Raw genomic sequence first — 15,710 nt, forward strand, 5'->3', positions numbered from 1 at the left:
TTGATTTAATTACATTTTTATAAAAGGGGTTAAATTAACTTATGTAACTTAAGTAATTTGAACAAGAAATGCAATACGTTTTTAAGTGCTCAAAACAAAAATAATGTTTGCAACAAATTTTAGTCATGCGAATAATTGCAGGAGCTCCAAATATTTAAGTTAGTAGAATTTTCTTCATTAAATTAAGTTTACACTACTTGATTTGAATCTGAGTTTACAGTGTATGTTCTGACCCTTCGTTGGTTCTGTGACGCACTTTGAGATGAATTACAGCATCACTGATTAATTCCATCACAGTTATGCCAAAATATCTGATGGATTTTTTTTTTTTTTTTTTGCTTTGCCGTGCCAGACGAATCTTTTGAGTGATGGTGTGCTCTCAGCGGAGACTTCATATAGAGATGTGTGAGCCCACCTCAGGCTCTAGACAGCTAGTTTATTACTGTAGAATAACACCTCTGAGAAACAGAGAGCCTCTCAATCTCTTTAGCTTAATTACACATGACATAGATGTCTTAGAACCGTAAGCAGAAGAAATTGCATAACGTTTGTGAAAAGCTTTCTCACTTTGCAACATTCAGTGCTGGCAATGTTTTATCTTAATCTCTGCTTAGCTTCAATGTATGCTGGTATCAAGCAAGATCCTTTCCCTCTGCAAAGCGTTATCACTCCACAAAATTGGATCACAAAGTAATTCCATTGGCTGAAACAACTTGTTGGGTACTCTATTCAGTGCCTATTTAGAAATGATTAATGCTGTGGCCACACCTGGGCAGCAAACGGGTATGATACATTAGGTGCTACATTAAGTGTTGTCTGTTTATTCACACCTCGTAGTTTTCTACGTGCTTGTACCATTTTTGCTGGTTTTGTACACAATGTGATTTTCAGTGTCGATTATCTTTTGGTCACACATCTTAACTCATTCCCTGCCAGACTTTTTTTTAGTTGCCAACAGTGATTTTCACAAAAGTTTCACAAAATGCCTTCCAGGAAAAATGTCTTCTATAAAAATATAAACATACAAATATATCAAATATAAACAAACAAACAAAACAGGAAAAAATCATCCTATCTTCATTTGTTCTCTTTTTATAATCTCTTAAATATGGATATGTGCCTTCAAAAATACAAAAGTTTGAGCAAAAGCTGAAATAATTGCATTTTTGTAAAGAAATTTTGTTAGAGATCCAATTCAGATTAATTATCAAAACATTCACAGAGTTTAAAATGATATAAAATTAGTTTTTGCTTCAGTTTTTTTATAAATTGGGTAACTAGTGGATAATAGCGGATTTACAGATTATCGTAAAAATTTGTCAGGAAAGCGTCATTGGCAGGGAAATGTTTTCTCTTAATTGACGAGATAACTCGTCAATGGCGAGGAAAGTGTTAACATGGTCAGAGTTCACCAAACTTAGAAACACAGCAAAATGCTAAATATTGTATCACAAGCTTGCATTTTCAATCTGCCACATTCACATGCGTATGAATAAAAGTCAATGAAATGAATAGTCCTGTGTCACCATGACTTTATTGGGTTTCAAATTACATATCACATTATAAGACCAAAGCTTAAAATGGTTGAGCATTTCATTGTTAAACATTTCCCTTTCTTTGTGTTTTAACCTTCAGTTAGCAATCAAACTGCTTAGCATTCAAGCTTATACCATGCCAATTTATCCAGCAATCCCAGCATTCCCCACAGACTAACTACTAAGATGATAATGCACTACGTTTTTAATCAGGCATTTCAAACAACTACCTCTTCAGGTCTAAGGCGATAAGTTTAACATAGCTAAACCATTGATTGTGCCCAAAGGTCTGATGCTTTTAATACAGTAGCTGATACTTACCAGAAGCAACCCACTTAGGCATATCTTACGATGATGTGAAGCGATAAGCTGCGTTTCCATTACCACTTCAAATTGCGCGAATTGACATTGCGAAATAAATAATATGGCCAATAGAATCCCGTCAATTTCGCAAAAACTCCCAAAACGTTTTTACGCTTGCATGAGGTGGTTTTCAGGCTATTTGGAAAATGTGTATTTCGCAAAACAGCAATAGAAACAGTTTATTCACATTTTTAGGTCACCTGATGCTAGTAAATCACATAATTATTGTTTGAAGATGATGATGTTTCTACTAAAACCTCCTAGAAACACCTCAATACGTGTCTGCTTCCAAGAGGCTTTCCTTGCCAATAATGTTTGGATAACATTCCTACATCTCTTTGGATTTAAAATAATACTTCCAAGAAACACATATCGCTACTCCTAAGTATAAGGGGCTTTCCTTGGCATTAATGTTTAGATAATACTCTTACGTCTCCTTTAGTAAAAAACATTGTCGAGTGGTGGATGTGCTATTGCCTGGTGGATGTGATATTAGCAGCTAGGGTTGCCAACTTTCTCACTCTAATATACGAGACAAAGGATGGCCTGCCGCAGCAGTGCAGATATGGCTTTGTGTATACAGTGTATTTAAGCCATTAGTCAAAATGATAGCTTATCTCCTAATTAAATATTCATTTATAACTCTTATGCCTTGGCAACAGGTTTATTAATGGTTTGTTAATTTACAGCAGGTACTTTTTTATTTATATAGTTTTTTTTAGCAAAACAACAAAAGCAAAACATACAACAAAAACAAAACAACAATTGTGACGATGGTTTTGTTCTGCGCAATAATAATTAGCGAACTAATAATAAAACTAATCATAAATTAAACTAAATAAAATAAATTAATAATACAGATGATGACATTGTTATGAAGCAATGATAGTAAGCAAAATAATAATAATAAGACAAAATAATAATAATATTAATTGTATATGTAAATATGTCTAAGGTGGTGCATTAAAAGAAAGATGCGGTGCATTAAAATCAGCATGTGGTGCATTAAAATCAAGGGTGGTATGTGTTGGGTAATAGATTTAGTTATATTTATGTATTTTAATTATGCAAATTTAATTTAGTGTTATAATATTCATTTGAATCGTTACTTAAAGGTATTGCGGAGGATTTTCTTTTTACGGGGTGGATCATCACGACTATTGGTCCTCCTAGTTGTCAATCAGGAGTGTTGCGCAATTGCATTTTTTTTAAAAAGTGGATAAGGCGGTTCTTTTCTAAAATTCGAGAAAATCCTCCGCTACACCTTTAAACAAAATAAAATATCATCTCAGCACTATTCTATACCTCTATGTTATCTACAATAGTATCACTATTACTATTAATAATAATAATAAAAATAATATAACAGTAATAATAATAATAATCATAATAATATCAATCATAAGTGAATACATTATAAACTAGGATGGGTGTACAGCAGGTACTTTTAATACAGTCCTTTACCTTTAATATCTGTCTAAAACAAAACGTTATTATAGATTCTTTGAGCTGTAGTTTTTGGGGTTTTTTGAGTCAACATTAAATACTTTAATTAACACAGACTTACAGTCTGTAAATCAGAAGCACAAAAATTTCCTAGCAAAGTTGGAAATGCGTTGGGGCATTTCAGATTTAGGCATTTTAGGTAGGTCTCTGGATCAGCGATCTCTTCAGAATTGAGAACGAACTTTGTAACTATGCAGATCTTATTCATGCACAAACAACTAAATAATGCACTAAATAAAAAATAAAACATGAAATTGTATTATTTTACTATCTTAAACATATACTGATTGTGATTGGATGAAAGGTGTCGGAGATCATTATCAAGTGTCGTGATCAGCATTGCTGCTGTTGCTGCAAGAACTGACAGGTGGATGACATCAAAGTACCGTGAGAGCGTTTCGAAAACAGTCTTCTCTGTATAATTTCTCGAATTCCTCACGATGGATTTTGATGTTATCTGCCGCTCGGTTCTTGTGACGCCGCATGAAGTCGAACAAGCCTGTTGTATCAGTCACTGGTTAGATCAGCATAGCAGTCAAAAAACAGGACGCGAGACGTCCCGTACGGGACAAAAAATTTAGGCTCAAAGTACGAGACATTCCGGCTAATACGGGACAGTTGGCAACCATATTAGCAACCCTACCAACATCATTCGACGTTGTGATGTTTGGAAAGACTACGTTTCATTCGCATATCATCTGTTAATATAAAACGCCGTCATTTCGTAATAGTTTTTAGTTGACATTTAGAAAATAACGCTAAAGTTTTGTGCAAATCTGTAATGGAAACGCAGCTACTGTTACTGTATGTTTTGTTTAACACTGGATTTGTTTTTGTTTTATATAACTGTATCTCATTTTCTCTTAACTAATCTTACATTTCATACCTGAACTTCTCTTAATGAAGCTGATTTTCACTAATTCCTCTCGAACGTCCTCCTTTTCTGTCCTTCCCTCCCTCAACTGTTTTCCCACCTGCATCCTCCGGTCTCTGCAGTGGCTTGTCCCGTGCTGTGCAGCGGGAACGGGCAGTACAGCAAGGGGGTGTGCATGTGCTACAGCGGTTGGAAAGGGCTGGAGTGTGACGTGGCGCAGGGGCAGTGCATCGACCCCAGCTGCGGCGGTCACGGGACCTGCACCCAGGGCAGCTGTGCTTGTGAAGCAGGTTACCGCGGTGAATCCTGCGAGGAAGGTACGGCTCAAAAGAGGTCGACTCACAGTTTCACAAATACATGAAGTCAAAGGAAATTGTAGATTAACAATGGCAGATAACCAAACATAATTGGCTGAGTAAACAACAGTATGTTGTCCTAAAATTTTATTTTCCTAGTGTTTTGTTGAACGCCCTGTTGGTCAATCACCACTACATCATGAGGTCTTTTCAACACAAACACACCCCCACATACTCAAAGATGTTGCACTTTCACAAATGTTTCTTTCTCTGAGAATCTCAGTTTTCAAATCTTTGTGCTGGCCGCTATAAAAGCGTGTCGGTACATGCATAATAAACCTTATTAAAGTACTAAAATCCAGTTTATTGATCAGGCTTTTAAAAATTGTGCAGAAACAAAGTCTTTGAGAACATGTTCATGAAAGCGGAGAGATCCTAGAGGTGATATTACTGTAGGAAAGAGGAGAAGATGCTGCTGAAGTATTTGTCTCTTTCTCTTTCGGCAGTGGATTGCATAGACCCTAGATGCTCTGGACACGGCAGCTGTGTGTCGGGTCAGTGTCACTGTAAGCCGGGCTGGTCGGGGCCTCTGTGTGATGTGTCCAGAGCCCAGTGCCCAGATCAGTGCAATGGCCACGGAGCCTACAGTCCTGACACAGGCCTCTGCAACTGTGAACCCAACTGGATGGGTCCTGACTGCTCCACGGGTGTGTTGTGGTGATCTCATCTGAAACTGTGCTGTGATGTCTTGGAATATATCATTTCCATCCATCTGCTCAACCAGCCATCACATTTTTCATGCTGTGCAACATTACTATACATAATGCAATTTTTATTGGCAAGGAAAAACGTGCAATATGTGTGTTGGCAAAGCATTACAGTTGTTGCGTGTATCAGTGGTAAAGTGAACAATTTTAAGCTAAATTAAGCAAGTTAAAAACAATAATACATGTAGCAGAATGATTGAGAATAATGAATCTCTTTCTCTCTCTCTCTTTCTTTGCAGAGGTATGTTCATCAGATTGTGGAAGTCATGGTTTGTGTGTTGGAGGTGTTTGCCACTGTGAGGAGGGCTGGACAGGCCCAAGCTGTGACCAAAGACTGTGTAGCCCACAGTGTGTAAAACACGGGACCTGCAGAGACGGCAAGTGCCAGTGTGAGCAGGGTTGGAACGGAGAACACTGCACCATCGGTAAATACACACACCTACAGTAAAAAGCTTTTTGTCTAAACTATTATAACAGTGTTTCTTAAATCAATAATTGACTTCATGCACAGCCATGCAGAGCAATCATCATGTGACATCACTTTTTATTCAGTGTTTTATAAGGAGAGACATATAAAACATTCTAGGAGGGGGCGTGAGGACTGCAATTGAGAAACACTGCTTTTTAAAGGGCACATATTATGCAAAATCCACTTAATCGAAATCCACGTTTGGACAAAAATATGTGTTGGCAGTGTGTGAACAATTAAAAAATCCGACCACTCCTCTCATTAAACCAAAGCAGTCTCGTTAGACATGCTGTTTTGATTCGTTTGTTAATGTGATGTCACAATAACAAAGCCCCACCCACAGCCACTGACTGACTGGTTAATTTGACCCAAAAGGGTGATTCTCACGAAATCCAGTGTCCATTCTCACGAAATCTCAGTGTCCAGCATCAGAAAAAAAAATTCACATATAAGATTAAGTTCTGAACTTACTAAAAAAAATGTTAGATATAATTTTTTTAGATTATAAAAATTATCATTACCGCAACACGATATTACATTAAATATATGCATTTACAAACTCATGTTTCGGTAATGAGAACTAAAAAGTTGTCTATGTGCTATGACAAACAAAATTAAATTTTTATCTGGAGATAAAAAATAAGAACTGCTTACCTGGTAGCCATCTTGAGTGTCACGGTCAAATATGTCACTTCCAACATTTTTGAAAATGTTAGTTCCTTGGGGGCCTAAAGGTATTGTGGAGGATTTTCTTTTTCCGGGTGGATCATCAAGACTATTGGTCCTCCTAGTTGTCAATCAGGAGTGTTGCGCAATTGAATTTTTTTTAAAAGTGGAGAAGGCGGTTCTTTTCTAAAATTCAAGAAAATCCTCCGCTACACCTTTAAACTATGATTGAAAATTGTTGCGGAGGATGAGAGAATTTTTCTTGGACACATTTATATTCCTAATTATTGTCTCTACATTTACCAATGATCACCAAATACCACATGATTCCTTACTGTAAATGTTTATGGTATAACATTCACTGAAGCTTGTTATTTTTTAGATTTTTTAATTATAAATATTTTTCATGTCAAAGAACCCAACTCCAGTCATGGACATGTTACTGTAATGAAAATGTTCCCCTTAAATGTGGAAAAAACAACAAAATTGGTTTGTATGATGTCATTTGAAATCATGTGCAAAATAGTACATGAAGAGATGTTTGTAACTGCATGCTTCTTCTTTTGATACTCTTACTTTGCATTTACTTTTTTATCAAAATGTTTCATGACACCTCATAAGTCTAATTTCGCGAGAATCACCCAAAAGCTTTTCTAAATGTGTTTGTTAGCACATTGTAACATTAATGTGACTAAAGATACTATTATCTAAGACTGTATTCACAGGAATCAGATCTATTTTGAACTAAAAGCGCTCATTGTCTGTGATCCGCAGCCATACAAATATTAAATGACTTTGTAGCTCTAGAGTCCAGCTGTAAGAAGAATACTAATGGATTCTGCTCTTGTTGTGTATGTGTTAGTATGCTTGTGTTAATGTTAATGAGTAGGGTTCCTTTCTGCCAATGTGAGTTGATTTCTTCTTGCTGAAACCCTATAATTTTACACAATTGATCTCTCCCTGCCCTTCTACCAGATGGCTGTCCAGGCCTGTGCAATGGGAATGGGCAATGCATCATGGGTCAGAACAGCTGGCACTGTGAGTGTCACACTGGTTGGAGAGGTCCGGGTTGCAATGTTGCCATGGAGACCTCCTGCAATGACAATAAAGACAATGAAGGAGGTAAGGAGGATACACATGCATGCACGTAGAAGGCAGTAATCTTATCGTCTGTCCTCTTTAGACTTATATGCATTATGCCTGTCAAGATTTCAAAAAATAAGCTGATGAGATGCAAATCTTTAAGAAAATTCTCATCCTATTTTTTTCCGTTCTGTTAGTCTAAGCCAACTGCTCTTCGTAAAGGGGCAGATTTAAAAATTGTAAATATGTTGTGGGCCAAACTTTTACCCCTATTTTTACCTTTTATATATTTTTTACTTTTACCTATATTATATATGTTGTAGAGATGTAAGATTAAATCGCGTGTCCCATTAAAAATGTCTGAAGGCTGCGATTCTTTGTTTCATGCACAGCTTGTGCGTGTACTACGGCATTTGGTCAGTAGGAAGTCCTTACCGATTTAAAATCATTATGAGTCAGAGTCGTTTATAACATGCATTTAAAAAAGCAACACTCGTTAAACAAAATCATTCAAAATATTCTTTATAATCATGAAAATACCTGAAACAGTTTGAAGAACAGCGATATAAATATTCCTGTAGATATTTCCTGGAGTAGTGTTTGTAAAGCTACTTCTACTGTGGCACAAAGGGAGTTTCTGCACGAGAGCGCCCCCTGGCATTCGGATGTGCCGGGATTTCATCGTAATTCATTAAAATTCATTCATTGAGAAAACGCGCATTTGCACGATTAATCGTTACAGCCCTAATATGTTGTTTTTGTTACTTTTTGTTTTAGGATATATATTTAAAAATATATTAAATGCATTTTCAAAAAATATACTCTATTTTTTCTTCCTCTATCCAGTATTTTGCCTTTTTATTACTAAATACTCATATTTGCTTTTTTTAATATTGTAAAACAATTGCAGTTTAACATTGCAAGAGTAAAATGCTAATAGTTCAACTATGAACATTGCACAAAAAAGTGCAAGCGTAAATAATCAACACATATATTTTTGTATAGCACTAACTAATGCAGAGCTCTTAAAGTTATTTTGTTTATAACTGTTTAACTTTCATCAATTTTCAAGTATTGAAAACATATAGTCAGTCTTCCCCTAATGACTAAAATTGCAATTAATGTTTTCTTTTTTAATATTTTAAAGGTATATAAGCTAAACCACCTTTCCATTGTACACTACATTCGGATGCGACTGTCAGAATTCGCCCCCTAGTGGCAGTCGTTATAAAATTTCAGTTTAATAGTAAATCTGTATCAACATGGAAGAGAAGGTCATTCTAGCGCCAGAGCCTTTAATCTACGAATATATTTATACTTAATTATTTACTCATCAGTAATCAATAATTTTTAAAGGATTCAAGTGTTACTGATAAAGTTGAATAATTTTCACCTTGCACACAGTGTTTTGATTGTAACGCACTGAAATACATCACTTCTCGTCGGGCGTGTCACATGCGGTGTAGTCGCACAAGTTTTTTTTTTTTAATGAATTCAAATATCAAATTGGATACAAAAATTACGCAGATGGTTGTCACCCCACGCAGCCCCTTTCTAACTCTCCTTCTGCTTTATTGGCCGTCATTTGTCATGTACTGTGGAAAGGTAAAAGTAACCGATGATTCTAAATCAGACAAAGATGACCAGCGGGCCGGATAAAGATGATTGGAGGGCCGCATTTGGCCCGCAGGCTGCCAATTGACTAGCCCTGGTCTAAGCCATGAGTTTTAAAGTGCCTATATATCAGTAGCACTTTATATTTTTTTCTCTGATGTCTGTCTATATAGCGTGCACTCATAATTTAGTGTTACATAAGTTGCTAGCATTACTGTTGCTTGATCAAGCATTACAAACAAATCCTTTAGGACTGAATTGGTCATTTTTCAGTAAACTGTGCCTATGAAGTGGTAGAAATAGATAACTTTTAGATGATCTGAAATACACTGTGCTAAGCATTAAAAAAAAACTAACCACACGGAAATACGTGGCTTACATTATAAAAATCATAGCACAGTAAACATAAAAAGTAGCAGACTTATATTAGAGTTTAAGTGAACAGAACAGTAATTAATGTTTCTACAATAAATTCACTATAGTATTGTACATTTCTTTATTACTACCCTTGGCTCAAATTAATGCGTGAATCAACATTACATGAAATTAGGAATTTGGGTTGTGTGTGTTTATTTGGGAATAAGAGCCAACACACCATTTAATTCATAGCTAAACTTCTCAAGGTTTATTTTAATGGGAAAATATATTTTCCTCATACAATCCCCTGGTTACAAAGTGCCCCAGAATTTTTTTTTATAGTTTAAACTATTCTTCACTTGCAAATAAATGGCAAAGCCTGTTGTGAAAGTATTGCAAATAGTAACAGTTCTCCGTGTTTTCTTCCCTACTTCTCTATCACCACTTTACTTATGATGTTTATCATACTTGGAAACACATTTAATTATAGGCAACCCTATTTTTATAGTTGTTACCATCATAATCTTAATGACCTGGTTTTGCAGGTTTGTTTTTCATATGAACATATGAATCAGATTTATCAGTCATCCTTCTTTAGTAGCAGCCATTATTCGTCTCTCACCGGTTCACTGTCTTCCACTAAATGAATTTATCAGTGCCTTCCTGTTCTCGCCTTACTCATGAAAGAAGATCTTACTATATGAGATTTGTTGATATATGGATATGAAAAAGAGTTACTGTGAGGGTTTATGAGAAGGACACTGTGAACAGATGGATTGAGCTGCTGAAATCATCTGTATAGAAAGGTGATGCTTCTGAAGAGTTGAGGGATGTAAAGCTGTCCCGGGACAGATTGATTATATAAGAGCATCCACCTCCTCGGCTGTTCAGTCTTATGTTGAGCAGCATCTACCCAAAACCAATACAGAATAATTTAGATGTTTTCATACTCATCTTTCATTTTCTTTTCCCTCTCTAATTCATTAGAGCACATCATTCACACTTAAAAAAACTATAATATGCACTCCTTAGCTCCAATGATTTCCAAATGTTTTTTTTTCTTTTTCCTCTCCAATTTGTTTGCGCTTTATTTAGGTGTTACTTTACAAAAACCACAAAGATCAGAGAGCAAAAGTCTAAACAACATGGAGCAAAAGTCTCTTGCAGCGGGCGCTTGTGTGTTTGTTTCCGGATCAGGAAAGACCCATTTAGGGAAAATGGTTGAAAGGTTGTGTATGTACAGGGCACTGTGAGAAATGTAGTGAATGTGAGACAAGGAGAAACAGGGAGAGAGAGAGAGATGAAACAGGATGGGAAGCTCTCAGGGGCGTGTGCAATGCCCTCCGTGACTTTGATGTAAGTTCTTTAAAAGTGAAACCAGGGAAATGAGAGATAAACTGGAGCATCATACGATCTCTCCGTCACTTCTATGAGATGAGCTCATTAGCACAAAAGAGATAAATAATAATAATAATAATAGGCTTGTTCATTTTCATTGCTGTAATGATAAGGACTTATGATGTGTTTTTATTTGACTCTCTGTTTTGACATCAAAGCAGCTCAGGGGTTTAAAGTGAGAAGGGTTCATCAGAAGTACACGCTTTGAGAATAAGATGGCAGTCAAACTGAGAGACTTCAGAAGTTTCCTTAAACCATCTGGTATTTCAAAACCGCTTAGAGAAACTCTGTGTGCTAGTAAGGTGACCAGATTTTTTAATGGGAACATATCATGACTTTTTCCATGTTTAAGTGCTATAATTGGGTCCCCGGTGCTTCTATTAACCTAGAAAATGTGAAAGGAATCAACCCAGTAACTTAGTTTTGGTAAATCATTATCTGCAAGCATGTGAAAAAATAGGTCATTGAAATTTGGCTCCCCTTGTGATGTCAGAAGGGGATAATACTGCCCCTTAATCTGCACTATCCACCCACGGCACTGCCAGAGATCAGCTCATTTGCATGTAAAAGGACACACCGAAAAACACATTTTTGCTCACACCTACAAAGTGTCAATTTTAACATGTTAAAATAAATTATCTATATGGTATTTTGATCTAGAACTTCACATACTTACTCTGGGGACACCAAAGGCTTGTTTAACATCTTAAAAAAGTCTGGTGAAATCTCCCTTTTAAGCCACAAAACAGGACCTTGCATATACAGTATATTGCAGTGTGATGAATCAAGTTTAACATACAAATTCTAGATATTAAATGTACAAGAATGCTGAAACTTTGTAAGCTGTGAGTATCTTTGTATAGCACTTCTCATATTATTGCTTTCCTGTGATGAATCGCTTTGCTGTCACTGTTGTAAGACGAAAAAAGCATTTGCTATATACCTAAATGTAAATATAAATATTTAGACATTCGATTAGGTTTAGATTTTATATAAATGACATTCATGCATGTACATTAATGATACATGGCTGTCGTTGGAAATTTTATGTCAGCTATTGACAAGTATACTGTAAACTGTACACTCACCTAAAGGATTATTAGGAACACCTGTTCAATTTCTCATTAATGCAATTATCTAATCAACCAATCACATGGCAATTGCTTTAATGCATTTAGGGGTGTGGTCCTGGTCAAGACAATCTCCTGAACTCCAAACTGAATGTCAGAATGGGAAAGAAAGGTGATTTAAGCAATTTTTAGCATGGCATGGTTGTTGGTGCTGGTCTGAGAATTTCACAATCTGCTGAGTTACTGGGATTTTAACGCACAACCATTTCTAGGGTTTACAAAGAATGGTGTGAAAAGAGAAGAACATCCAGTATGTGGCAGCCCTGTGGGTGAAAATGCCTTGTTGATGCTAGAGGTCAGAGGAGAATGGGCCGACTGATTCAAGATGATAGAAGAGCAACTTTGACTGAAATAAATACTCGTTACAACCGAGGTATGCAGCAAAGCATTTGTGAATCCACAACACGCACAACCTTGAGGCGGATGGGCTACAACAGCAGAAGACCCCACCGGGTACCACTCATCTCTAATACAAATATGAAAAAGAGGCTACAATTGGAGAGTTGAAGACTGGTCTGATGAGTCTCGATTTCTGTTGAGACATTCAGATGATAGAGTCAGAATTTGGTGTAAACAGAATGAGAACTTGGATCCATCATGCCTTGTTACCACTGTGCCGGCTGGTGGTGGTGGTGTAATGGTTTGGGGGATGTTTTCTTGGCACACTTTAGGCCCCTTAGTGCCAATTGGGCATCGTTCAAATGCCACGGCCTACCTGAGCATTGTTTCTGACCATGTCCATCCCTTTATGACCACCATGTACATATCCTTCTGATGGCTACTTCCAGCAGGATAATGCACCATGTCACAAAGCTTGAATCATTTCAAATTGGTTTCTTGAACATGACAATGAGTTCACTGTACTAAAATGGCTCCCACAGTCACCAGATCTCAACCCAAGAGAGCATCTTTGGGATGTGGTGGAACGGGAGCTTCGTGCCATGGATGTGCATCCCAATATCGGCCAACATTTCTAAAGAATGCTTTTAGCACCTTGTTGAATCAATGCCACGTAGAATTAAGGCAGTTCTGAAGATGAAAGGGGGTCAAACACAGTATTGGTATGGTGTTCCTAATAATTCTTTAGGTTAGTGTACGTGTGACATTGTCGTTACAGCAAGACAGTAGCACGAGGGGCATTGCAGATATATAATCCAGTTATGTGACATTACAAATCAAATATTTTCGCTTCAAATCTTTTTAATCCCATCCTCAGGCCTTTCAAGCAAATACCACTTTGTTGACAGAATCCGTTGGATAAACATGTTGGACGAACAATGGCACTTCAAGGAGGTTTTTTTACCCAGTTAAAGGAAGGTTCACCAAATATATTGGCATATTGATCACATTTTTGAGCCTTTTACCTTTATTCAGAAAGGACAGTAAAGAGTGACTGCATGTACTTAGAGGGTTTTGCTAAAAAAATTTGTCAAAAAACGTTTACATTGTCGGAGTCGATGGTGTAGTGGGTAGCACTCCGACATGTGGTGCTTTTGCACTTTCGGCAACCCGAGTTCGATTCCCAACTCATGGTCATTTGCCGATCCCATACCCCTCTCCCTCCCTGTACTTTCCTGTCCTCTCCTCATTCACTGTTAATATAAGAGTCTGATAAAAATGCTCATTTTCAAGAAAACATATCAGACACCTTAAGGGCTTTTCACAGTGCGTTTAACCCCGGTTTATCTTCATTCTAAACCTCGCTTTTAACCCTAGGTTAAGGAGTTACTGCGTCACTGACGCAGAAGCGCGAGACAAGCGGTTATTTAAAGCAACAGCTATTTTAATTCAGTCGGTTTGACATCACTTTTTATCTAATCATGACTGTTGACACTGCAAATATGCAAATTAAAATGTTAACCCAGGGTGTTTCTCCACTCAGATGGTCTGGTTGACTGCATGGATCCGGACTGCTGCACGCAGAGCTCCTGTCTGACCAATCCTCTGTGCCGTGGATCACGTGACCCAATCCAGGTCATTCAACAGAGCCAATCTGAGGTCCAAAAAGTCCCTTCCTTCTATGACAGAATTAAGATGCTTGTGGGTAAAGACAGCACTCACATCATTCCAGGAATCAACCCTTTCAATGCCAGGTATATCTCATCTTTTTTGTGCTGAGATGTACAAGTACACCACAATTTGTATGTGTAAATTGTTTCTTATGGTTGTGTTTATGTGCTCTTATTTTGCATGTGTCCTTATTTGTGTGTGTAAAGCCTGGCATCACTGATTCGAGGTCAGGTTTTGACATCCGATGGGACTCCTTTGGTAGGCGTCAACATTACGTTTGTGAAGTTCCCTCATTATGGTTACACCATGACCCGGCAAGATGGCACGTGAGTATCACAACTTGAAATTATTCAATTTTTTACAAAGATGTTGCTTTAGTGTTTACAGACATGCTGGTTCTTCCCAGATTTGATCTGGTAGCCAATGGTGGAGGCTCTCTGACTCTGAGGTTCGAGCGTGCTCCGTTTCGGAGTCAGGACCGCACTGTGTGGCTTCCTTGGAATCGCTTTTATGCCATGGACACTGTGGTGCTCCAAACGGAAGAGAAGATAATGGGCAGCTGTGATCTGAGTGGTTTCGTCAGGCCGGATCCAGTCGTACTACCCTCCCCACTGTCGTCCTTTTTCAGCTCCAACCCTTCAGAAAGACATATTCTGCCAGAGAGTCAGGTGTGCCACATACTTGCTCCAAAGTAGCTCTTCTTTTTTTATTGTGCATTCACACCAGGTGAAAATGAAGCATTTAATGGCACACTCATATTATTGTCCCCCCTTCCTACTTCCCCAGATGCACGCACTAACACTGTACTTTTATCGATCCGAGCCCGGGCGCGCTTTCGTCATTAGGATGCGATTGTTTTGAAAAAAGCAGGAAGTAAAGCGCTCTCTGGAACCCATCGCAATGTTAAGTCTGTGTTTTTTATTTGGAGTCGTTTGTTGCGCGATGACATACAGCCCTTTTACATGCCATAATATTGGTTAGTTGATCTGTCACATGTGCAGCTCGGACATTCACGTAAACCTTGCTGCGCGCATCAAAAGGTTTTTACAGAGGCAGATGAAGGTGAGTGATCGCGCAATTGACGTCTCTTCTTTTGAATTGCGCTCAGGCGCGATTGCGATCACACCATAGCCTTCCTTGCCAGAGCCCAAGTGAACCGCACCCGAGCGCGTTTTGGTTTGGATAATGTGAGTACGCCCTAAATCGCACTATTCAAGGATAGTTGGACGCTTGAACATTTTTGCACGTGAAATTCAGACATGAATATGCTCAATTTGCCGGTTAAGCTAGCTTGTAGTCTCAATATGTATATGTATAGCTCAAATTAAAAGTAAACAGCGTTTTTTTACAACTTACCAAATTGTCTGGTTGTACAGCTCTGGGTACAGCAAAGATGACTTTGTCCTTCATTGTTGTTTCGAATTTTTGCCTCAGCTCACTACGTCGTAATCACGTCACAACTAGAGCAAGCTCCTGGTTGGTTAAGGCAGCGCGAATATCCGCCAAAGTTCAGATTTTTCAACTCGTGTGAATGATGCGTTATGCACGTCACACGACCCAAACGTGTTTTTTGCATTTGTGCAAATTGCGTAATTCGCACGAATCGCGCTGCAGGATGTCTAATCTCGTCTTTGTATTGACT

At 37.7% G+C, this 15,710-nt stretch overlaps 1 protein-coding gene across 6 annotated transcripts in view; it reads left to right on the plus strand.

The window, feature by feature from the left end:
- tenm2b (teneurin transmembrane protein 2b) overlaps window positions 1-15,710 on the plus strand; it is a 368,733-nt gene that overhangs the window by 324,794 nt on the left and 28,229 nt on the right. For all 6 annotated transcript variants that reach the window (XM_055181247.2, XM_055181248.2, XM_055181249.2 and 3 more), the window contains 7 exons: window positions 4,401-4,595; window positions 5,081-5,281; window positions 5,581-5,766; window positions 7,452-7,598; window positions 13,941-14,151; window positions 14,275-14,394; window positions 14,475-14,736. In XM_055181247.2, the coding sequence (XP_055037222.2) occupies window positions 4,401-4,595; window positions 5,081-5,281; window positions 5,581-5,766; window positions 7,452-7,598; window positions 13,941-14,151; window positions 14,275-14,394; window positions 14,475-14,736 (1,322 nt within the window). The remainder of the gene's footprint in view (window positions 1-4,400; window positions 4,596-5,080; window positions 5,282-5,580; window positions 5,767-7,451; window positions 7,599-13,940; window positions 14,152-14,274; window positions 14,395-14,474; window positions 14,737-15,710) is intronic.

Source organism: Misgurnus anguillicaudatus, chromosome 9 (assembly GCF_027580225.2).
Source record: "Misgurnus anguillicaudatus chromosome 9, ASM2758022v2, whole genome shotgun sequence".
NCBI lineage: Eukaryota > Metazoa > Chordata > Actinopteri > Cypriniformes > Cobitidae > Misgurnus > Misgurnus anguillicaudatus.